This window comes from Carcharhinus amblyrhynchos, chromosome 15, assembly GCF_965287045.1.
Source record: "Carcharhinus amblyrhynchos chromosome 15, sCarAmb.v2.hapA, whole genome shotgun sequence".
In the NCBI taxonomy this organism is placed as follows: Eukaryota; Metazoa; Chordata; class Chondrichthyes; order Carcharhiniformes; family Carcharhinidae; genus Carcharhinus; species Carcharhinus amblyrhynchos.
Genome location: NC_137338.1, coordinates 25099713 through 25123302, shown reverse-complemented (window position 1 = coordinate 25123302; position 23590 = coordinate 25099713). Strand labels below are relative to the sequence as shown.

The 23590-nt window shown below is 41.5% G+C and overlaps 2 protein-coding genes across 3 annotated transcripts in view; both read left to right on the top strand.

Annotated features, from left to right (window-relative positions):
* Positions 1-8623, top strand: part of paxbp1 (PAX3 and PAX7 binding protein 1) — a 47783-nt gene extending 39160 nt beyond the window's left edge. For both annotated transcript variants that reach the window (XM_080203614.1, XM_080203613.1), the window contains exons 15-18: positions 2653-2719; positions 3510-3656; positions 5511-5665; positions 6527-8623. In XM_080203614.1, the coding sequence (XP_080059740.1) occupies positions 2653-2719; positions 3510-3656; positions 5511-5665; positions 6527-6644 (487 nt within the window). In that variant the 3' untranslated portion in view covers positions 6645-8623. The remainder of the gene's footprint in view (positions 1-2652; positions 2720-3509; positions 3657-5510; positions 5666-6526) is intronic.
* An 8051-nt stretch (positions 8624-16674) lies between these two features.
* The window catches only part of LOC145352933 (sorting nexin-9-like), a 68299-nt gene continuing 61383 nt past the window's right edge, over positions 16675-23590 (top strand). Inside the window, exons 1-2 of the mRNA XM_080203241.1 lie at positions 16675-16716; positions 20552-20635. Coding sequence (XP_080059367.1) covers positions 16675-16716; positions 20552-20635 — 126 coding nt within the window. The remainder of the gene's footprint in view (positions 16717-20551; positions 20636-23590) is intronic.

The window sequence follows — 23590 nt, the reverse complement described above, 5'->3', positions numbered from 1 at the left end:
GTGGAGGGATAGCAACCCAGTGGGCTGCTTTGTCCTTGATGATATTGAGCTGTTGGAGTTTTATTGGAGTTGCATTCATCCAGGCAAGTGGAGAGTATTCCATTACTGTAGTGACTTCTTCCTTGTGGATGGTGGACAGGCTTTGGGGGTCGGGTGGTGAGTTACTCGCCGCAGGATCCCTCACCTTTGACTTGCTCTGGTAGCTTTGTGGCTAGTCCAGTTGCTTGTCAATGGTAGCCCTCAGGATGTTGTGTAGGAATATACCACTTATGGGCTGGAATAAAATGTTTCAAATTCTCCACACAGTTATGACACATGGATTCTATGGCATTTTTGTAAGGGCGAGAGAGACTGCATCAGTCGCATGGCGAATGACAGCAGCTGACAGGAGAGCACCCAGTGTATGTGCAGGCTGCACAAGAGCAGTAATGCAACCAAATATTCAAAGAAGGCAGAACTCAGCTCAAAGGAAATAAAGGCTAAGCTACATGGACATAGTGGAGCACCAGTGTCTCAGGAGACCGTGAAGAGTAATGATTTGTTTTGATTTCATATTTCCAGCATCCACAGTATTTTGCTTTACTCTCAGGACCCCATGTTTGCCAAGTTAGGGGCTTCTAACCTACCCAATATCCTGGAGAGGGCTTAAGGCCACTGGTATGTGGTAGGCAAGCATTGCCTGTATCAGCAAAGGTGACCATGGTGCTCAAATTCTTTCACTGCAGGATGTTTTCATGGATTAGCTGGAGTCATTTGAGGAACTGCAATATGAGGAAGAATTAAACAGGTTGGTTCTGTACCCATGGTGTTCAGAGGAATGAGAGGTAATGTGATTGAAACATAAGATTCTTAGTGGTTAGACAGAGTAAATGTCAAGATGGTGTTTCCACTCATGAGAGAGTGGAGGACCAAAGGGCACAGATGCAGTATAAGGCATTATTTATTTAAGAAAAGTCCTTGATGCCCGAATTTGGTATTGAGGAGTCCTAGCAAAACCGGAGTCAATGGGAATCGGGGAAAGTTTTCCACCAGTTGCCATCATACCAAGCACAAAGGAAGATAGTTGTGGTTATTGGAGGAAAATCATTTCAGTTCCTGGGCATCACTGCAGGAATTCCTCAAGGTAGTGTCCTAGGCCCAACCATCAATGGCTTTCCTTCTACCATAAGGTCAGATATGAATGGTACTGAACATAACTCATAAGGAACCAGTTCAGGTCCAAATACAGCAAGACCTGGACTGTATCCAGAATGGGGCTGATATGTGGCAAGTAACAGTCATGCCACACAGGTGCTAGGCATTGATCATCTCTAATAAGGGACCATCTAGCCATTGTCCCTTGATGTACAGTGGCATTACTATTGCTGAATCCCCCACTATCAACATCCTGAGGGTTGCCATTGTCCAAAAGCTGAACTGGATTAGCCATGTAAATACTGTGGCTGCACGAGCTGGTCAGAGACTGGGTAACTCCCCTCCTCGTTTCTCAAAACCTGTCCACCATCTACAAGGCACAAGTCAGGAATGTAATGTTATACTTACACCTTGCCTGGATAAGTGTTTCCCCAACAACACTCAAGAAGCTTATACCATCCAGTACAAAGCAACCTTTTTGATTTGCACCCCTGTACAAACATTCACTCTCCATCACCAACGCACAGTGAAAGCAGTGTGTATCATCTAAGGTGCACCACAGGAATTAACCGAGACTTCTGAGGCAGCACCATCCAAACCCAGAACCATTACTATCTAAAAGGGCAAGGACTGCAGATATTTGGAAACACCACCACCTGGAAGATTTCACCATCACCAGGCCACACGCCATCCTGACTTGGAAATTTTTTTGCCATTCCTTCACTGTCACTGGGTCAAAATCCTGGAGCACCCTCGCTAGTGGCATTGTGGGTGCATCTACACCACGTGGATTGCAGTGGTTCAAGAAGACCTTCTCAAGGGCAATTAGATTGGGCAATAAATGTTGGCCTAGCCAGCAACACACTCATCCCATATATGAATACAACAAAAAGCAGAGTAGAGTTAGGGAAGGCTGGACACATCCAATTTATGATGTTTCAAAGTATTGTCTTTGAATGTTAATGAATGGATGAGTGGATGGGTAAGTGGGTTGAGGAGTGGGGTAGGAAAAGTGTTGTCAAGTTGTGAGGGAGACAAAGGTGTGATAGTTGATTCTGGAGTTACCCAGGAGTTTGACCAGGTTTTAATCTGTTTAACATTTCCTGGGCAACAATCCAGGTAAGTTATTACTGAGTCGGAGACATTTGTGCAGGGACCAGAGTAGCAGTAGACTTCCAGGTCAATGTGTCAAAGACTCCTGCGTTTTCAATTTTGTAATTTTGGTCATGCATCTGTCCTCTGACAACCCGGAGACCAGAAGGTTAGCACTTTGTTTTGATTTTAATATCTTTTATATTTAATCTGGCAACAATTGTTGTGTTAGGCACACAGTGGAGGAAATAGTTATTTGCTTGTGTTTGTATCCTTCACCTTAATTAGCATGGATTAACCTTCAAGTGTTCTACATTCTTCACCCTGCTCCCAAAAGAAACTTGAATTAAATTATTTTCAAATTTCATGTTTCATACCATATCATTCATTTTTAGATTTAAGTAATTCATTAATGTATTATTGTAGTGTGCTGGAGAACAAGAACTCGGGACCCTACCTGTTTTTTCAGCGACAGTTTTGGTCAGGACTTAAGGTGAGAGCTTAAAAATGGATTGTTTTTAATGTCACTGTTCTTCCATTTAACTGTACTTGGTTGCCATTTTGTAATATATTACCTCGGACTTCAGTTTGGGAAGAAGAACATGGCTTCTTTGTGTTCTAAGGTGTAGAGCAGAAGTTGCATTAATTTGAATCTGATTGGGAGATGGCATGGGATTTTTTTTTACCAGCAGCAATGTTTATATTGTAACATTCTTTGGCTGAGAAACTGATCTGTTGAATATTAAGAATTATTTGATTCAACAGTTCAGCCTGCATAATATAGTGTATTAACCATACAGCTGCTGTGATTCACGGAAAAAGGCTATGTCTGCCATGTTTTCTGTTAATTTGCAACTAAATTTTCTTTAGTAACTTGAAATTTTCATCAGATCAGTTTCAGTCAGAGTATTTGACATACAAATTTACTTTGGTTCAAAGGACTTTTAGGATAACAAGACAGTAAAGCATTATGTTCTGAATGCATTATGTTGTGTGTAGATTTGTGTTAGTGAAGGGGTTTAGTTGGCTGCTTCTCCATTTGTTTTATGAGATTTTATTGCATAACGGACAATGCCTAGGTGACTGTAAGGGCTACTCACCTACTTTTTTTAATTGATTATGGATTCCATTAGCTGCTGGAAATAGTGCTATCTTGTATTATATGTTTGAACAGAAAATAATGCCCCACAATAGATGCAGGTAATCACATTGAACCCTTACCACTACTTAATAAATTCAGCTGAAAGCTTTTGTTTGCTTAAATTCTATGTTACTTTTTTCAGTTATTGGATAACATCTTACAATGGACTGGCATAATCTCAAATCGAGTATTGCAGGAGCTAACTGTGGATAGTCTTTTAAATCGCTATATCCTGCTCGCTCTTCAGAACTCGGATCCGGGAGATGACAGCCTGAAGAAATGTCAGAGTGTAAGTAAGATAAGGTACAGGATGAAATGTTTTGAAGATCCCAGGCCAGTAAGACCCAGACACCTATGAAAAGCTGGAATTTCAGTAAACTGGCATTTTGTGCAGTATTGTTTCTCTGCTGCTATTTTAACAGCTAAAATTCTATAAGCTATACATCAACAGATGAGTCAAATGTGAGATCAGTGACCTAAAAGGCTGGTTATACGTTCCAGCTTTATACTTGGTTTTGATTTCCCACATTCTTGGCATCAATGTGTTGATGAGACTGAATCACACATTTGTGTTTACTAAAGAAAGAGCCTGGTCTCCAGAATTTCCTAAACCACTTCACAGCCACTGCAACAATGACTGTTTTAAAAGTATTACAAGAAAGCTGCAGTGCTAATTTGCACATAACAAAGTCCCATATATGATGAAATCTATTTTTGGTATTGATTGAGGGATAAATGTAGGTTGGAACACTGGCAGAATTTCTCCACTCCTCTTGAAATAGTGCCATCAGATCCCGAGGTGATAGTTGGGGTCTGGATTGGACCATCCAAAAGCTGGCAGTCAACAGTGTAAAACTCCTTCATTATGATTCTGGAGTGTCAGTCTAGATTTTGTGCTGTATTCTATGGAGTGAGGCTTGACCTACAATAGAGCAAGTCCAGTGCATGAGTGCTCCACTCATGAAAAGCTTAATGTAATTTGCTTACTAATGGGTACCAGCTCTTGAGCTAATAGTACTCCAAACTGCTTCTGTTTCTTCAGTGCTTTATTTTCACAGTTGTTTGCTCAGACTGTGAGTCATTTTCTTTCATGGAATTAAAATCCTAAAATGAGACTACAAATTTGCAAATTAGGGGCAGGAGTGGGCCATTCAACCCATTCAATAAGACAATGACTGATCTGATGTAACCTCAACTTCACATTCCCACTTACCCTCAATAACCTTAGATTCTTGGCCAGCAGGAGAATCGATCTAAAAAAGCCTTAAAAATATTTGGTGAACTTGCCTCCACTGCTCTCTGGCAAAGAGATTTCCAAAGATCCATGACCCTCTAAGAGAAAATAAATTTTCCTATTTATACAAGTTGTACTTTAAATTCTGGAGCCAGTTATAAGGTGGTTAAAAAGGTATGTGGGTTACTTGGCTTTGTGAACAATTCTGGGCAGTACATTTCAGGAAGGGTAAAACGCATTGGAAGAGTACAGGAGAGATTTACTAAAAGGTTAGTAGAGCTGAAAATCCATTATAAGGAGAAATTAGAAAAACTATGACTGTTTTCTGTTCAAGTTTAAGGGGTGACCTTTTAGAGATTTTCATGATAGGTTAAGTTAAAAGTTAATGTTTATTTATTGTCACCAGTAAGGTTTACATTAACACTGCAATGAAGTTACTGTGAAATACCCCTAGGGATAGATTTTGATTGAGTAAAGTTATTCCCTCTGGTGAGTGGGTCATAGATTCAACATTATTGGCAAAAGGTCTAGAGTGAAGGTAATTTTTTATTGTATTGCTGGGATTTGGAATTTGCTGCCTGAAAAGGTGGTGGAAATTGGTTCCATAGATAATGTTGAAAGGGAATTGGACAGGCCCTTGATGTGATAACAGGATAAAAAGTGGGACTGTGGGACTAAGCATGACATCTCTGTTGAAGAGCCAGCACTAGCCAAATGGATACTTCCTATGCTGTAAGTTTCTCTGATTCTAAAGCTTGATTATTCATGTATCATACCCCAACATAGTATTAAGTGCCAAAAATACTTCTCATTATGTTTGAGACATAACTATAAAAATTATATTGCTCTTAAAGTAAATCAAAAGATGAACACCAGACTGAATTTCATGATTCTACTTTTATCTTTTAGCTCATCACCTGTTTACCAAAGCACTGGTTTGTCAACCTAAAAGGAGATAAGAGTATCCCACAGATGGAAAATTTCTGCTGTTACCTGGTTCATTTGGCCAATACCATGTACAGGCTAAGCCTTGGGTGCTCTGATGTAGAAAAACGTACAGCAAGGTATATACAGTGACATAAGACATGTTTTAAATTACCATCCACGATCATATGTGGATCTGAAGCAGTTACTGGGAAAGGTGGTACGTTCTGTATCTAGACAGTGGTACCCCTGCTTGTAACTTAACAACTTGTATGATGCCATAAAGCAGCGTCCCTGCCTTTGTGCGATGTGACTCCATTAAAGCCTACTTAAAAGAGAAGTGACCAGGAATAAATGTTGTCTTTTTAAGTATTTATACTTGCCCCATTTTGATTTTTTTCTTAGTTTTTCACATTGTCCATGGCTAATAAGATGGATGACCTGCTCCAAGATTTCTGGTGAGGGTAGATATCCCTCTGTGTTCCCTTCTTTTATGCAAGGAAAGATCTGACCCCTGTTCAGTACCTCTCCACAGAACACCGCAGGGTTTGGCACCTTCCCTTTAAGCCTCATATTCCGGGCACTTTTTCTCCTTCAAGTCTGATTTTGCTTGATTACTTTAAAATGCTCCTTTCCACTTCCACATCGTGAAGTGAGAAAGGGAAAGTAGGAAATGCATAATTATTAGTGTTCTGCCTAAAATGAAGGCAGTTTGCTTTGTTTCAAAGTCTGCTGAAGTTGGAGTCTTCAGTGAGATAGCTGGGTTCGGGTTGCATTTAGGAACCTGCTGAAGTATAAAATGTTAGAAGATTAATCTGAAAAATTAAATTGACATTCTGTTAAAATGTATAAATGCTGTATCTCTGCAATTTACTTTGGTTTTACTTTACTTTGAATGTAAGCAGCAGAAAGATTGAATATTCTGTAATTATGATGAGTGGCATAATTATGTATTATTTTATGAATAATTTGTCTTTTTTTCAAACTGAAATACTTTTTAGAGAGAATATCAAGCAAGTGATTAAAATTCTGGCTGTCATCCATGCTTTGGACCATGCATCAGCTGTAGCAAATGAATATGGAGTGAAGGACATCAAGGCACTACTTGATGGGAAATGAGATTGTAGGACAGAAACATGAACATTCCTGCCATTTGTATGATTTTGTACATATGTACAGATGTTTCGTAAAAGGAAATTGATGGTGTTGTCAATAACATTTGTTGATATTTAATATTTTCCATCTTTTGTGCTCAAAGGGTACAGCTAAACTCCTGAAACAGCACTCTCCTACAACCAGCATCCTGTACACAACAAACCAAGAATGTAATTTTTTTAGATTCATCTTGGCTGGGTTTCTACCTTTTAATATCCACTGACTTCTCTTATCAAAAGCAACTAAATTTACAAGATTTGGGTTGTTTTTGTCCAAATAATTATGGACTATGACCAGAGAAGATTACATCAAAGTACTGGGAACAAACTGTGAAAATACAAGTCCAACCTGCAGATAAAGTTTAAGTTCATTGGGTTGCATTTGTTTAATTTAGTAGAAGATGAATTATATTTGTTTTATGGTTTTAAATGCATAATAAAATAAACTGGCTATTCAGTGTGTAGAAATTGTGATGTTTCATCTGCTAATACAGATTTGACACGAGCTTGATTTTATTGGGAGAACAGAATGTGGAAATCACTTTCTCTCCCTTGATCCCTTATCTTCTGCATCCCACAAGTAATAATTATTCATTTTACTGCGTCATCTACAGAACAGAATGGAAAATAGGTAGTTCATCACTTGTTTCACTGCCATATCCTAACCCATTGAATTACTTCCTTGGAATCTTCTGCATAGTTTATAAAAGCCAAGAAGGTGCTGGCACGCTAATAACAGCAGCTCACTTCCATGCATGCTGAGAAACTAAGTGTGTAAACTCATAAATGCCATTATTAGTGTTGTTTTACATGTCCTTAGATTGCCATGTTTTTAAAACAAGGGTTGAAATGCGAGTTACAGCTCATAATTCAAAGTATTTGTATTATCAGATTCCCATTGCAGTCAAGCAATGGAAAATTACTAAAAGCTGAAATGATCAAGGAAGGATTTTAATATCTGGCTGTTGGTGTCAGGTTTGCACCTGAACTTAATTGAATCTGATGGAATCATTGAATTATAGAATCCTTACAGTACAGAAGGAGGCCATTCAGCCCATTGCCTCTGCACTGATCACAATCCCACCCAGGCCCTATTCCTATAACCCCACATATTTACCCTGCTAATCCCCTGACACAAGTTGATTGATTAGCATGGCTAATCAACCCAACCCACACATCTTTGGACTGAAACTTGAGCACACGGAGGAAACGCACACAGACACGAGGAGAACGTGCCAACTCCACAGACGACCTGCAGCCAGAATTGAACCCGGGTCCCTGGCGCTATGAGGCAGCATATACTATCCACTGCCACCATGACGGTATTGCTTTTAATCTGAAAATGCCCTTTGCTTCTCTCTGTGCTATAGTTATTACTGAGCTTTCTACACTCCTCTAAATACAGGGTCTTGAACAATCTTCCTAATTCTCTCAACCTTATTTGTTTATCAAGACTACGCTATCTCCTAACTTGTCTTTTTCCATGATAACAAAACTTTAGAATCGCTCAGTCTTCCCTTCTATAATCTGCAGGTATTTAAAGTCCCAGTTTGCTGTTTTTCACTATTTCTGGATATGCCCCGTCAATCATGATATGCATTGCGTTACGGACCTTGGCTTATATTCAAAGGAAATGCTGTTGAAGGCAAAGAATAATATTTGACTTGTTCGTAGATCAATCATTTGTTTTCTGAGTTGGGATCTAATGGAACAAATTAAAATTGTATTATCAGTACACTCAGGGTGGGCAAATAATTGATGATCATAAACTTCGTTCTGTAAATTGGTAATTACAATAAATTGAATGCAACTTTAAAAAAAAATCCAGGGCTCTTAGACTTGTATATAAGTTGCAGCAATCTGTTCTCAGCTTTTTACCTTCATCTTGTGTATGTTGCATTCTTTATTTTGCTTTCTGTAAAATGATTAAAAAGTGAATGATAATGGGTTATAACTTCCTTTGTTATCTGAGAATTATTCAATGTGATTAGCTGCTTAACCTGCATAGCCATCAGTCACTGGACATCAGAGATCCCCTTGAATGGTCACTGAATTCAATTAAAACATTAGAAAAGGCGAAAGGTAAAACGCTGTGGCCTGGGGTTCGGCTCCTCCCTCTGCGACTAGATCCTGAACTTCTTAACCTGCTGACCACAATCAGTAAGGATAGGCAACAACCCTTCCTCCACAATAATGCTCGACCCTGGTGCCCCACAAAGCTGTGTTCTCGGCCACCCTACTATACTCCTTATGCACCTGTGACTGGGTGGCCAAATTCCCCTCCAACTCTATTTTCAGGTTTGCTGACAACACCACCGTAGTGGGTCGGATCTCAAACAACGATAAGGTACAGGAATGTGATAGCGAATCTGGTGAACTGACGCAGCAACAATAATCTCTCCCTCGAGTCAACAAAAGGAAGGAGATTGTCATCGACTTCAGGAAGTGCAGGGAACATGCCCCTGTCCACATCAACAGGGATGAAGTAGAAAGGGTCAAGAGCTTCAAGTTTTCAGGTGTTCAAATCAACAACCCATCCTGGTCCCTTTATGCTGACACTAGTTAAAGACCACCTACTTTCTCAGAAGACTAAGAAAATTTGGCATGTTAGCTATGACTGTCACTAACGTTTGTAGATGCACCATAGGAAGTGTTCTTTCTGGTTGTATCACAGCTTGGTACGGCTCCTGCTCTGCCCAAAACCACAAGAAACTACAAAGGTTAAGAATGTAGCCCAATCCATTCGCAAACCAGCTTCCCTCCCATCGACTTTGTCTACGCTTCCTGCTGCCTCAGCAAAGCAGCCACCATAATTAAGGACTCCACACACCCCGGGCATTCTCTCTTCCATCTTCTTCCATTGGGAAAAATATACAAAAGTCTGAGTTCACATACCAAACAACTCGAGAACTGCTTCTTCCCTGCTGCAGTCAGACTTTTGAATGGACCTGCATTAAGTTGATCATTCTCCACACTGTAGCTATAACTGTAACACCACATTCTGCACTCTTGTTTTCTTCTTTATGAATGGTATGCTTTCTAGCGCAAGAAACAATACATTTAACTGTGCTAATACATGTGAATAATAAATCAAAAATCCATGCTGCTAATTACTTGATCTTTGGGGGCAACTCTTGAATGTTGGCAGTGAGCATTGTCACTTAATAATTCATTGGGAAATCTAAGCCAATACCATACATATGTTCTCTCTGCTAACATGAAATATCGTTATTATGCTTCCCAGATTGGAAATTATATTTCAAGAAATACAAGTATCAGATAAGTGGGCTGTTGGCTGGCTGAGGATGACAAATCTCTGAGGTGGACATGTATTTAATGAAAGAGTTGTTGAAATCAATCATCCTTGTAATTAAAGCTGGGAAATGGTATCTGAGGATTTCAAAGTAGCTTTCAGCACCAATCCTTAACAACATTGGGCAATTTGGGATAATGCAGGCCTGTGAACCAAACATCTGAAGGCATCCTAAATGAGATGACAGTGGTAGTATGATAAAATGCAGCATGGGTACATGGAAAGGAGGTCTTTCCGAGTAAATATACTGGAGCTCCTAAGATAAATTAACATCAGCAACAGGAACTATTTCTTGACCCTCTGCCTTCTCATCTACTTGCTGCTACTTGCAGCAATCCACAAATGTCAAATTCCACATCTGCACTGATGGTATCCAACTTAATCTCTTCAACTCTTTCAATCAGACTCTGCATTCTGTCCAAAGTCCAGTAATGGATGCAACACAGATTTTCTCCAGATAATGATTCTGAGCCACCTTGAGGCAGCTTCATCATCCTATCAAAGATGTAGGGTGGGATTTTGATGCTGAGGCAGATAAGGTGTCTTGAGATCACTGCAAAATAGCAAAATGTCTTAAGAGGCATAACAATACAGAGAGGCCTAAAAGGGGTAATCCTCTGGTTGCAATGTTTGGCTTTAGGTAAGGTCTTTGACACCAGCTGCCTCATGTTGGTACAAGGTAGGCTCTGGCTCTGACAGGCCTGAACCTGGCACAGGATGGTTGGGGATTTGATTTGATTTGATTTATTATTGTCACATGAGGATGAGAAAGGGGAGCTAGTGGTAGGGGATGGGGATATGGCTAAGGTCTTGAATAACTTTTTTGTTTCTGTCTTCACGGAGGAGGACGTGAATAATTTGCCGGGTGTTAGAGATGGAAAGGTGGTAGGAATGGAGGGTCTTAATGACATTACTGTTACTAGAGAGGTGGTGCTTGACAGACTGGAGGGACTGATTGTGGACAAGTCCCCAGGACCGGATGGAATGCATCCGAGGGTTCTGAAAGAAATGGCGGAGGTTATAGTGGATGCCTTGGTGGTTATTTTCCAGACGTCGCTGGATTCCGGGGAAGTGCCGGAAGATTGGAAAACGGCTAATGTTACGCCGTTGTTTAAGAAGGGTGCCAGGCAAAAGGCAGGGAATTATAGGCCGGTTAGTTTAACGTCTGTGGTAGGTAAAATGTTAGAATCCGTCATTAAGGAGGAAATTGCGAGGCATCTTGAAGGGAATTGCTTGATAGGGCGGACGCAACACGGTTTCATTAAAGGGAAGTCGTGTCTGACAAATTTACTGGAGTTCTATGAGGATGTGTCTAGGGCAGTGGATAGAGGAGAGCCGGTGGATGTGGTCTTTCTGGATTTTCAGAAGGCTTTTGACAAGGTACCTCACAAGAGGTTATTGCAGAAGGTCAGGGGACATGGAGTTGGGGGTAGGGTGTTAGCGTGGATAGAGGATTGGTTGTCAAATAGGAGGCAGAGAGTGGGGGTCAATGGGTGCTATTCGGATTGGCGGTTGGTGACTAGTGGGGTGCCCCAGGGGTCGGTGCTGGGGCCTCAGCTATTTACCATTTATATAGATGATCTGGAGGAGGGAACCGAGTGCAGGGTGTCGAAATTTGCTGATGACACCAAGATTGGGGGAAAGGCAAATTGTGCGGAGGGTGTGGAGAGTCTGCAGAAGGATCTAGATAGGCTGGGCGAATGGGCCAGGAAATGGCAAATGGAATTTAATGTTGGCAAGTGTGAGGTGGTCCACTTTGGTAGGAAGAATGGTAGGAAGGACTATTACTTACGTGGCGAAAAACTGCAGCAGGCGACGGTGCAGAGGGACCTCGGGGTCCTTGTGCATGAGTCACAAAAACCCAGCTTGCAGGTGCAGCAGGTGGTCAGGAAGGCGAATGGGATGCTGGCCTTCATAGCGAGGGGGATTGAATATAAAAGTAGGGAGGTCTTGCTGCAGCTGTATAGGGCATTGGTGAGGCCGCAGCTGGAGTACTGTGTGCAGTTTTGGGCGCCGCACCTGCGCAAGGATATTTTGGCCCTGGAGGGAGTGCAGAGGAGGTTTACTAGGCTGATACCGGAGTTGAGGGGATTGAGCTATGAGGAGAGGCTGAATAAACTAGGCTTGTACTCATTAGAGTTTAGAAGAATGAGGGGAGATCTCATTGAGACGTATAAGATGATGAATGGGATGGATAGGATAGAGGTGGAGAGACTCTTCCCGCTCAAAAAAGACAGTAGGACTAGGGGGCACAGCCTCAAGATAAAGGGGAGGCGGTTTAGAACGGAGTTGAGGAGGAACTTCTTCACTCAAAGGGTGGTGAATCTCTGGAATTCTCTGCCCGTTGAAATGGTGGAGGCTGCCTCGCTAAATATTTTTAAGAAGCGGGTTGATGGGTTCTTGATAAGAGAGGGGATTAAGGGTTATGGGGAGAGGGCGGGAAAGTGGAACTGAGCCACAACAGATCAGCCATGATCTTATTGAATGGCGGGGCAGGCTCGAAGGGCTAGATGGCCTACTCCTGCTCCTATTTCTTATGTTCTTATGTTCTTATGTATTAATACACAGAGAAAAGTATTGTTTCTTGCGTGCTATACAGACAAAACATACCGTTCATAGAGAAGGAAACGAGAGAATGCAGAAGGTAGTGTTACAGAGGCATGCACACCATTGTTATAAAATGCTGGTGAATCAGAAACACCAGCTCCATTCAGTGGACAGCTGGTGGGTATCCCGACCCCACCTCTGGGAAGCTTCCCTGGTAGTGAGAATGTGCCAGGATGTCATGACAGTGCAGCTCTGCATTATTTTCTCCATTTCCAAGTCTGCTAGCCCAGGGTGAGAAAACCTAGTCACCACCACAGTTTCTCTACTTTGCCCACTACTACGCCACTATTACGCCCTGAGCAAAAATTTTTTTTTTGCCCCATTTGATTTAAACTGATCTTTTGACACCCCCATATTGCCTCCATCACAAAGATTTCCACAATTACTGCCATTATCTATTCACTCCAATCTTGGCCCATCTCCACTGAAACTGTTTTCCATCTGCAATCTTGACAATTTCAATAATCAACTGGCCAGTCTACCATCCTCCACACACATCTTCCCATCCCAAACTGCTTATATCCTATCTCACACCAAACCCTATTTATGGTTGACCCCAATCTTGCAAATTGGCTCAAATTTATCGTTCTCGTACTTCAATTTAAGTACATTAAATAGCATTGATTCTCTCTCCAGTACCTTTGTGAAACCCTCCAGCTGTACAATCCACTTGAATTCTCCATTGCTGTGACATATTTCTTATGAGGTCCCTTTGCTATTGTTGATCATGACATCAGCCAACCACCTCTCCAACTCCCTCACCTCCCTTAAGACTGTACAATCCATGTCTTTGCAAAGCTTTTGTTTTTCCCAATATCTCTTTTGATAGACTTAAGCCTGACGTGGTAAATAAATGTAAATGTTATTTGTCCACTATAACAAACCCTTTCATAAATTTAAAGACCTCTGTAAGGCTTTGTGTTCTCTTTTCCAGGGAAAAAGATCTCCAGTTTGTTTATGCTTTCCTGAGCTCTTTATTATATCATCTGAATAAATATTTTTTGTTCTTTTTCCAGTGCCTCTTTATCTTTCATAATATGGCGACTAGAAGTGTTCATAGCACTTAAAATGTAGAGTAAACAAACTTCGATCTAATTTCAACATCGCTTCTCTGGTTTTCAATTCTATCCCTCTAGAAATGAATTTGAGTGTTTTGTTTGCTTTTCAATGATGTTTTTAACCTGAGTTGTTACTTTTACCAATTTATGAATAAGGAACACCTTATTGCCATAGTCCATCATTAACTTATTATCCCAGCAATATGGAGCCTCCATCCTCTATTTCAAAAGCTTTCACTTTACACTTATCAATGTTGAAGTTAGTTTGCTATTGTGTGTCCATTCTGCAACTATTAATACCTTTCTATACTTGTTTGCATTCTCTGTTTGAGAATCACCTTGGGATGTCTCTCCCTTGTTAAAAGCATGTGAATACAAATTGCTGATGAAGCAGTTGAAAAACCTGATTCACTGGAGAAGAGATTTGCTGAGATACTATTCAACTGCTTAAGGTTATTAAGGAATCAATAAATTGAACATGTTTAATGTGTCACAAACACTAGAACCACATGATTAGAGATCCAGCTTCGTAGAGGAACAGTAATTTAGTTGAAACACTTTTTCACGTTGGGTGATGAATGTGTGGAATACAATACTGGGAGGAAGTAGAAGCAGATATGTGGAACACTTGAGGGAGAACTGCTTCATGTTTGATGAAGAAGGTCATTGAAAACTGTTAGTGTTTAAGGCCAGCCAGATGAATGAACTGGATTAGCAAAATCAAAATATTGCAAATGCTGGAAATCTGCAATAAAAAAAACAGAAAGTGCTGGATAAACCCAGCAGGTCTGACAGCATCTGTGGAGAGGAAAACAGAGCTAACCTTTCGCGTTCATATGAAGTGTTGAAAAAGCTTGGTTCATGAGCTTGGTTTCTCTCTCTACAGATGATGTCAGACCTGCTGAATGAACTGCATATTCTTTTCAAGCCCTCGGTAACCAGTGCTTTTCAAAGCCAGAGATTTTGTTAAGATCAGATGAGAGGAAAAAACATGAGTTGAATCAAAAACAGAAAATGCTGGAAAATTTCAGCAGGTCTGACAGCATCTGTGGAGAGAGAATGGAGCCAACATTTCAAGTCAGGATGACAAATGGCACAGTGGTTAGAACTGCTGTCTCACAGCACCAGGGACCTGGGTTCAATTCCTGGCTTGGTTCACTATCTGTGTGGAGTTTGCATGTTCTCCCTGTGTCTGTGTGGGTTAGCTTTGGTTTTTTCCCACATTCTGAAAGATGTGCTGGTTAGGTGCATTGACCCCAACAGGTGCTGGAGTGTGGCGACTAGGGGGATTTCACAGTAACTTCATTGCAGCGTTAATGTAAGCCTTACTTGTGACTAATAAATAGATACTTTTATAAACCTTTCATCAAAACTAGTTCATCCAGACTTGAAACATTGGCTCTATTCTCTCTCCACAGATGCTGTCAGACCTGCTGAGATTTTCCAGCATTTTCTGTTTTTGTTTCCAATTCCAGCATCTGCAGTATTTTGCTTTTATATGAGTTGAAGAAATGTACATGGGGAGAAGCTGGGAGTTGGGCCCTGATAGGGAAAAATAGACACAATCATTATACATGGAAAATAGTAAAACTGCATTAACCACCAAGGCCACAGTATATTTTTTTCTCATACTCATGCCACAAACATGTAAAACAATGGTTAAATAACCCTCTCATACATTTGATATGGATTTTGTTACCTAATTTCATAGACTTCTGGCAATTCACCATTGCTACCACAACAAGACATTATTGGTACTCCCGATACCAATTTTTTTTAAAATAATAGATTTTTATTGCCCAATTCATCGGATGGTTAGTGGTATAAACACTTCACATTTTTAAAAAAAATCTTTCCTCCAGTTCACTTGAGTTGTCTAAAATCATTTTTTTCCCCAAGGAAAGGCAATTGAAAACTAGGGGCATGGGTTCAAGGTTAGAGGGGAAAGATTTCAAAGGGTCCTGAAGGGCAACTGCTTCACACAGAGGGTGATATGTGTATGGAATGAGCTGCTAGAGAAAGTGGTTGAGGCAGGTGCAATGGCAACATTTAAAAAGCATTTGGATAAGTACATAGATGGGAAAGGAATACAGGAATATGGACCAAACACAAGCAATTGGGAGGTCACCATGGTTGACATGGACTGATTGGGCCAAAGGGCCTGTTTTCATGCAGTATTACTCTATGACTTGTCTACTAAAGACATATTAGTGCAGTTCCATAGACCCCTGCAAGGACATTAAGTTAAAGCAGTTTATTTATGAGTCACAAGTAAGGCTTACATTAACACTGCAATGAAGTTACTGTATTCCCTCTAGATGACTGGAAGGAAAATTCATCTAAGAAACAGCTCTGAAAGCTTATGATTTCAAATAAACTTGTTGGACACCTGGTGTTTGCGATCCCTCAACTTCTCTTCCAGGAATGCTGCCTGACGAAGTACTGGTTTTCTCTCTCAAAAACAGAAAATGCTGGAGAAATTCTGAGTTTCTCCAGGATTCAGACTGAGTTTTCGCTTTTTTTTTCAGATTCCAGCATCCGCCGTATTTTGCCTTTATCTGCTCGTCTCTCCTACAGATTCCAGACTTGCTGTCAGATTTTGCAGCATCTTCTTTCTTTGTTTCAGATTCCAGCATCCGCAGTATTTGATCTTTACCTTACGTTGTTTGAAGGCGTTTTCTCAGATGCCCTGCTCTGGGATTCCCCAGGAACTGGTGTATCTTTTTTTTGAAGTGTTACTTTTCCTAATGACGAGTCTGGAATTTGAAATGGGAGACCTAGGCCGATGATCACTCAGCCAGTGGGAATCTGAACCAAACGATGCTGACTGATGTCCAGCAGGGGTGTGTTAGCTGCTGCTGTACTCAGGGACAGCTCTGTCTCTGGAGAAAGTGAAGTGTGAGCGACTGACGCGAGGTTGCTGGATAGTGAAAGGAGCGCTGAGGTTCAGAGCTGTTGTTTGAGTCGCTTTGCTCTGCTGACTTTGACAATCAGCTTTCCACTCTGGGACACGCGGAATGTCCACTAAGGTAGGAGACTCTTTAATCGGGACTCATGGAGCTTTCTCACTATTTAATGGGGAAAGTGTCACTATTTCAACTTTGCTACCCTGGGATTGAGAGCTGTCGTCCGGAGTGCTTTACAGATTAGGGAACTATTTACCGATTAGTCTTGGTTTAAAACTCACATTTTAACTGAACGACTTGACAAGATGAGGGTGTTGTTTTCTAACAGAATGTTAACTACTATCCTTTAAAGATACCTTTCAATCTAATTAAAGGGCAAAATTACTTTTAAACGAGGTGTAAATAAGGGAAGTTGTATTAATTGGGTTTCAGAAAGTTTTTTTAAATTTTCTGTCTTAGTTTGTAATGAATAAGAATTTCAAAACAAAAATTGCTGGAAAAACTCAGCGGGTCTGACAGCACCTGTGGAGAGAGAATTTTTCTGGCTGGCGAGGTTCTCTGGTTCCATTGCCCTGAATGAAGATTTGGCTGAGCGCCAAATTCTCCATCCTCACCTGCAGTGGCAATGGGATTTGAATGGTCGGAGAATTCCACCCAGTATTTTGAGTCCAATCCTACTTCAGAGCTGAACAAGACTCTGGCTCGATTAAAAGATTGAAAATTAATGATCAAGTATTAAAACAAATGGATTTGTTTGTGTCGAGATGGCAAGGTAAGTGTGACGGTGATTGATTCGTTTTGTTAACATTCAAGGTGTTCAAGGGGTGAGTTTGGGAAATGAACAGGCGAAACAGGTGGCAGACGCTGGTGGCTTTAACACAACCTCCCAACAGCAAAATAACTAGCCCAATTTTAACTCAAAAAAGGCAAGTACTCCAGTCAGCATGAACCTGAAATAATATCAGAGAATACTTTTCGCTTTATCCTAATACATGTGACAATAATAAATCAAATCAGATTAAAATGGAAAAATGCTGTGCTTTTGGTAAATATTTAAACTGGGTTTGAACAGTGCTGTCTTCTGTCCTTTCAATAGGACCAGTGGGATGAGCACTTGAATATCATAACATTCAAGGATATGGGATAAGTGCTGGAAAATGGGATTAGTGCAACTTTAATAGTAGTTTCTTGTCAGTGCAGATTTCATGGGCCAAAGGACATTTTGAGTGCTATGAGTCTGTGGGTGGGATTTTACAGCCTCGCTTGGGCGAGACTGGAAATTCCTGCTCGAGGTCAGTGGAGAGTTCTGTTGTCAGACCCGCGCCTGCTCCGATTCTGTGGCTGGCGAGGTGGTAGAGTTCCGGCTTATGGATCTCTGTTACTTTTCCCAGATTGGGATTGTAAAGAGGAGCTGAACTCAATTCCTCCAGTTTTTCCTGCGATAACCAGGTGACTTGGAGAAGATTTGAGAGAATCCAGAGGGTGGTGGGAATCTGGAACTGAAAGGGTGGTAGCGGCAGAAACCTTCACAACATTTGAGAAGCATTTAAGTAAGCACCTGAAACACAATAGTATATAAGGCTATAGACCAAGTCTGGAAAATGAGATTAAAATAGATAGGTGTTTGATGGCTGGCACAGACATGATGGGCTGAGGGGCCTCGTTTTGTGTTGTAACACTCTATTGCTGGAACATTAACCCCTTACCCGCCCGAGGCATGGAAGATTCCGCCTGAGGCCACGGAAAATGCTGTTCTGCGAGCTTGACCCACCCAATTCCAGGGTGGGCATACCAGTGAAATTCTGGAATATGACTCTATTCCCAATTTCAATCACTCAAAGGGAATTTTTCCACATTATTGGAAAATGAATGGAATCACATAGAATGTTGACAGAGGCAGAAGGAAAGTATTTGGCTCTCTGCCGATGTAACTCAGCTTGTTCCACTGCCCTGTCCTTTCCCCCAAGCCCTGCATCTTCCCCTTCATCATGACCCCTACATCAAATCTCCTCAATCTTTTTTGAAGGAGAAGCTTCTCACCTGAGTCCGTCATTCCTGAAAGCATTCTGATAAATCTTTTCTGCATGCTCTCTGATCAGAAAGTTATGAAAGGCAGGGGAAGCTTTAAATCCCAAAACAGGCAGATTCAGGTTGGACTGGAGGTGGAACTGTTCAGGCAGTCAACCCCCTCACAGGATGCAGGCTGACAATTTCAATGTTAAGATGAAGTCGTGTGCCTTATATTAATTCACAGCTGGTCAGAAATGTTTTCTGGTCCTCAGGAAATACGTCACATTCAGTGACCCACAAATACATAAGGGAAGTGACTAATGGCTCTTTGGGAAGGGCTGCCTTTTATGTCAACATTTTCTGGGCAGTCAGAATGAATGGATGCTTGGTTCTGCATCTTCCGCTGGCTCTGGATAGAGAATGTCATGGATTGTATAGCTGTGGCAATCATGCACCCATTAATCATTCAAGAATGTTCATAGTGGTGGCATGGTGGCACAGTGGTTAGCACTGCTACCTCACAGTGCCATGGACTCAAGTTTGATTCCTGGCTTGGGTCACTGTCTGTGTGGAGTCTGCACATTCTCCCTGTGTCTGCGTGGGTTTCCTCTGGGTGCTGTGGTTTCCTCCCGTAGTCCGAAAGACGTCCTAGTTAGGTGCATTGGCCATGCTAAATTCTCCCTCAGTGAACCCAAAAAGGCACCTAAGTGTGGTGACTAAGGGATTTTCACAATTGCAGTGCTAATGTAAGCCTACTTGTGACAATAAGAAGTAAACTTAAAAAAAAATTGACTGTAAAGCTTTCCATTCCATCAGTATGGGGACATGAGGATATTTTTCAGAGATCAGCATATATTCTTGGGCAGCTGCCACAATGCTTTAGTCTTGTGGCAGTCCAGTCTCCTAAACATCTTCACACCCAGAGGCAGAGCTACTGGCTGGCTGTTTAAAGGCCAGGGATACCCTTTTAAAATGTGTTTGATGCTACCTCTCAGAAACCTGAGGAACGAGACCTATCAACACGACAATGAGTGCCATGTTATTTACAGATGTGTATTCGAGTGAACCATTGACAAATACAAGGTGTGTTTCTAGAGGCACCCTTCAGCAGAAATCAGCTTGTGTATCCAGACTGGTCAATGGGTGCTTCTCTCTCTACATCATTGTGCAGCAGCAGCAGAGAGGAATGGACCTGTAGGAGGACCAATACACACAGACTCTTCAGAGCATTCTAAGGAGAATGACAATGTGAAAAGCAAGGAGGAGGAGGAAAAGGCAAAAGGTAATAAGGGAAGTTCATCATCAGCTGTATACGTTGATGCCTTCAATTCAGATCTTCCCATTCATTGTCTAGCAACCGAAGAAGCCACTTAGCAACCAGCAAAGTTGGAGGAGTCTACCTGAAGCATCAATGGAATGTTATGGCCATTGCCATGATGTCGTCTTCCCTGGATAGGGTTGCCTTCCTTAGAATTTAGGAGAATAAAGGATGATTTGGTTTAAGGCTTGTCGATATTCAGGTGAACTGATAGGGTGCAGAAAGAAACATCATTTCCGTTTGTCGGGTGGCCCAAAATGAGAGGGGCATACTGAAAAATTCAAGTCCAACCTTTCAAGGAAAAATTAGGAAAGTTAAGAGCCCTTGCAACAGCAGTTGATGTTAAATCAATTGTTAATTCTAAGTTGAGATTGTGAGACGTTTGTTAATCAAAGTGAAGTAAAAGCAGGTATATGGAGATAAGTTGCAGATCAGTCATGATCTCATTGATTGGTAGAACAAACATGAGGAGCTATGTTTGGATGTTTTAATATTCTTGAATAAGCACCTAAAACAGAAAAAAAAGTTATCCAGTGATAATGCGCAAGGAATTAAATCAAAAGTGATAAACATATTTCCGTATTATCTTCATGCCAAATCATTGTGAAAGTGGCCAGGATGTAGGACACATACTTGATTTAACCCATTTGCTTTACTTAGGCAGTAGTTCGATACATCTTCAAACGTCGCAAAGAAAGTGAACTGACTCTAATACCAGGAGAGGTTATTACAGTTACCAGCCAGGTAAATAATCTTCATCAGTCAAATAATCAAACAATGTGTATGATAAAGCTATCATAAAAAGTCAACACAGTTGGTGCGCCATGTGTATCACCTCTTTTGTGTATTGTCTCGGTGTTTTTAAACCTAGTCCTCTCTTTTCCTCCAAATGGTTATGGTTATCTGGAGCTGTGACAATCCTCTATGTTCCACCATCATTGCTGAATCTTACCTGTGCTATTGTACCTCAAGCCATTGCCTAGAGAGGCAAAATTTAGGTAGTGGCAAAAAATACTGAGTGCAGTATTCATAAAATTATTTACATTCACAATCAGACTTCAGTGGGAGTGAAAGGTTGAGACCTATTGAAATTAAACCTACATATGCTGATATATTTACAGATTTCCAAGCTTTGAAATTGCGGTCGTACCCAGAATTTCATATATTATATGCCTCATTCTGTTAATGCAACAATTGTACAAATCTACATGACCACTCTAAAAGTTTAAGCTAGTAAATACTATCAAAAGATGTAATTGAATCCAGCCCACTCAGTCATAGTGATTATTGAATGTAAATTGTGCATAAAATCATCTTGTAAATGTTAGAGTCACAGGACCCTATTTTACCACTTTGATTTTAAGTGCTGGGCGAACTTGAAAGTGGGAGTGTCTCAGATCTGACTTTTAGACGCGTTCTGAGGTGCCCCCATATGCATCCTGTCTGCAGAAATGTCAGCAAGTCCCAATTGCGCTACACAAGCCTGTAGTCGGGGATTAACGTGCCTAAAGCCCTGCAGCTCTGATCGGCGCCTCCAACCACTAATGTGCAGTAAAAAAAAGATAGAATGCTGCTCCCCTGCCACATCCCTCCCAGGCTGGATGATGCCTCCCCCTGGCCCCCACAGACGTTGCCCCACTCCCACAACGTTACTGACCCCCTTATGCCCCCACCCCCTCCGCAACCCAGACCGATCACAGGCCCCTTCCCCCCCTTTCCCCCAACTGATCTCAAGCAGAGTGGCAGCTGACCCATCTTCCGCCCTCAACCGATCTCAAGCAGAGAGCTGTTGGACCCACAATCCCCCCCACCAACCAACTGATCTCAAGCAAAAGCGGTCAGTTGCTCAACACTTACCCCCTCCCTAACCCTCACTGATGGAGCGCCCAAATATATGGAGTATATCTGTTTTGTGCCGATTTTGAATGGCAAACACAGCGGTAAAGGGGGAAATGCCAGTAAAGTTGGGCATGCAGCCCTTTAAATAAACTTAAGTGCATGCACGTGGTCCCAATAGCAGCCATTTGGTAAAGGGGGAACCGGCATGGAGACGGGTGCAGATCATGCTACTCACCTTACGCTCGACTTTTGTGCCCAAAAATAGGCAAAATGCGACTGTAAAATTGGGTTCGTAGACCGGAATTTTACTGCTTCACCCGCCACAGGGATTGGAGTGGGTGAGAGGCAGACAATGGGAAGGTCCGATGACCTCAGGCAGAATTTTATGGTTTTGGGCTGAGCGAGACTGTAAAATCCCGCTGTTAGAGAGGCCTTTCAGCCCCTTGTGTCAGCATCAGCCATCAAGTATCTATCTACCCGAATCCCATTTCCCAGCACTTGGTCCATAGCCGTGTATGCTATAGCATTTCAAGTGCTCACCTAAATGCTTCTTAACTGTTGTGATGCCTGGAAACACCATTCCCTGGAAGTTCCCTTCCAAGCCACTTGGAAATATATCGCCATTCCTTCACTATCCTGGAGAACAATTCCTACTCTACAGCACCACAGACATATCTACATCACATGGACTACGGGATTCACCATCACCTTTTCAAGGCGCAATTAGGGATGGGCAATGAATGCTGGCCTCACCAGCGAAGACCACATCCCATAAGTAAATAAAGAAAATTGTAATGTGCATTATCCTGTAGGAAGTGTACAACATTGAGAATGTACATGCAATATCTTAATATTCACCTATTTCATGTAAAATCTGTCATTATAAATGCAGATCTTTTATTCATAAAGCACAATATTCATTTTTATTAGTTAATTGGGAGGGACGATGGGGTTGGGGGGTGTGGAGGGCACAAGGCCGAAGGTTCACAAACTGGCCCTGACTTCAAGTGAAGTAAAGACTCATTGCTTTTAACCAGAGAATTGGATCTCTGATGCTGCTTACAATTCTCCTCAGTGCTGGCTGCTACTTCAGCATTGTGAGCACTAACTGATGGTCGATCTCTTGTCACATTGTGTTGATATGAAGTGTTTGTCTTTATAGTGTTGAACAATTTATGCACTCTGCAGGCCTTCCCTGCCGGCGTGCTTCAGAGCTCTGGAACACTAGAAGACAGGCTTATTGAATCCCTGTGTCAATTTGTGCATTTGTCATTTAAGGACTGATTCCATGTTCCCAACATGGATTGTATCCACGCATGGGCCGGATGTGAGACGATAACATGGTCGTCAACGCACAATTGCAGAATAATCTCAATCATTTAGGATATTTAGCCTGTGTTAGATTTGTCATGTCAAAGACATATTTGTTCTCCTCACATGATGGTTGTTATTTTAATCTAACCCACTAGCTCTCCGTGCTGAGTTTGGCTGTTTGTTTTCACACATCCCATCAGTTCACATTCCACTCTATTCAGTTGGGAGTGAGATCGAGTTGAATGTAGATAAAAGCAAATTACTGTGGATGCTGGAATCTGAAATTAAAGCCGAAAATGCTGGAAAGTCTCAGCAGGCCTGACAGTATCTGTGGAGAGGGAATAGAGCCAACGTTTCAAATCTGGTCGACTCGATGTATCTTGAATGTAGAATTGGCACCAAATCTGCACCCATTTCCTAAATTATTCCCAACATTTCTTGCCCTCAGCAGGTAAGATTTTAATAGTATGATTGGAATGCTATAAACACAGGAGACTTTGATGTTTTCCTGTCTATTTAGTGACTTATACCCTTCAACTTAATCTG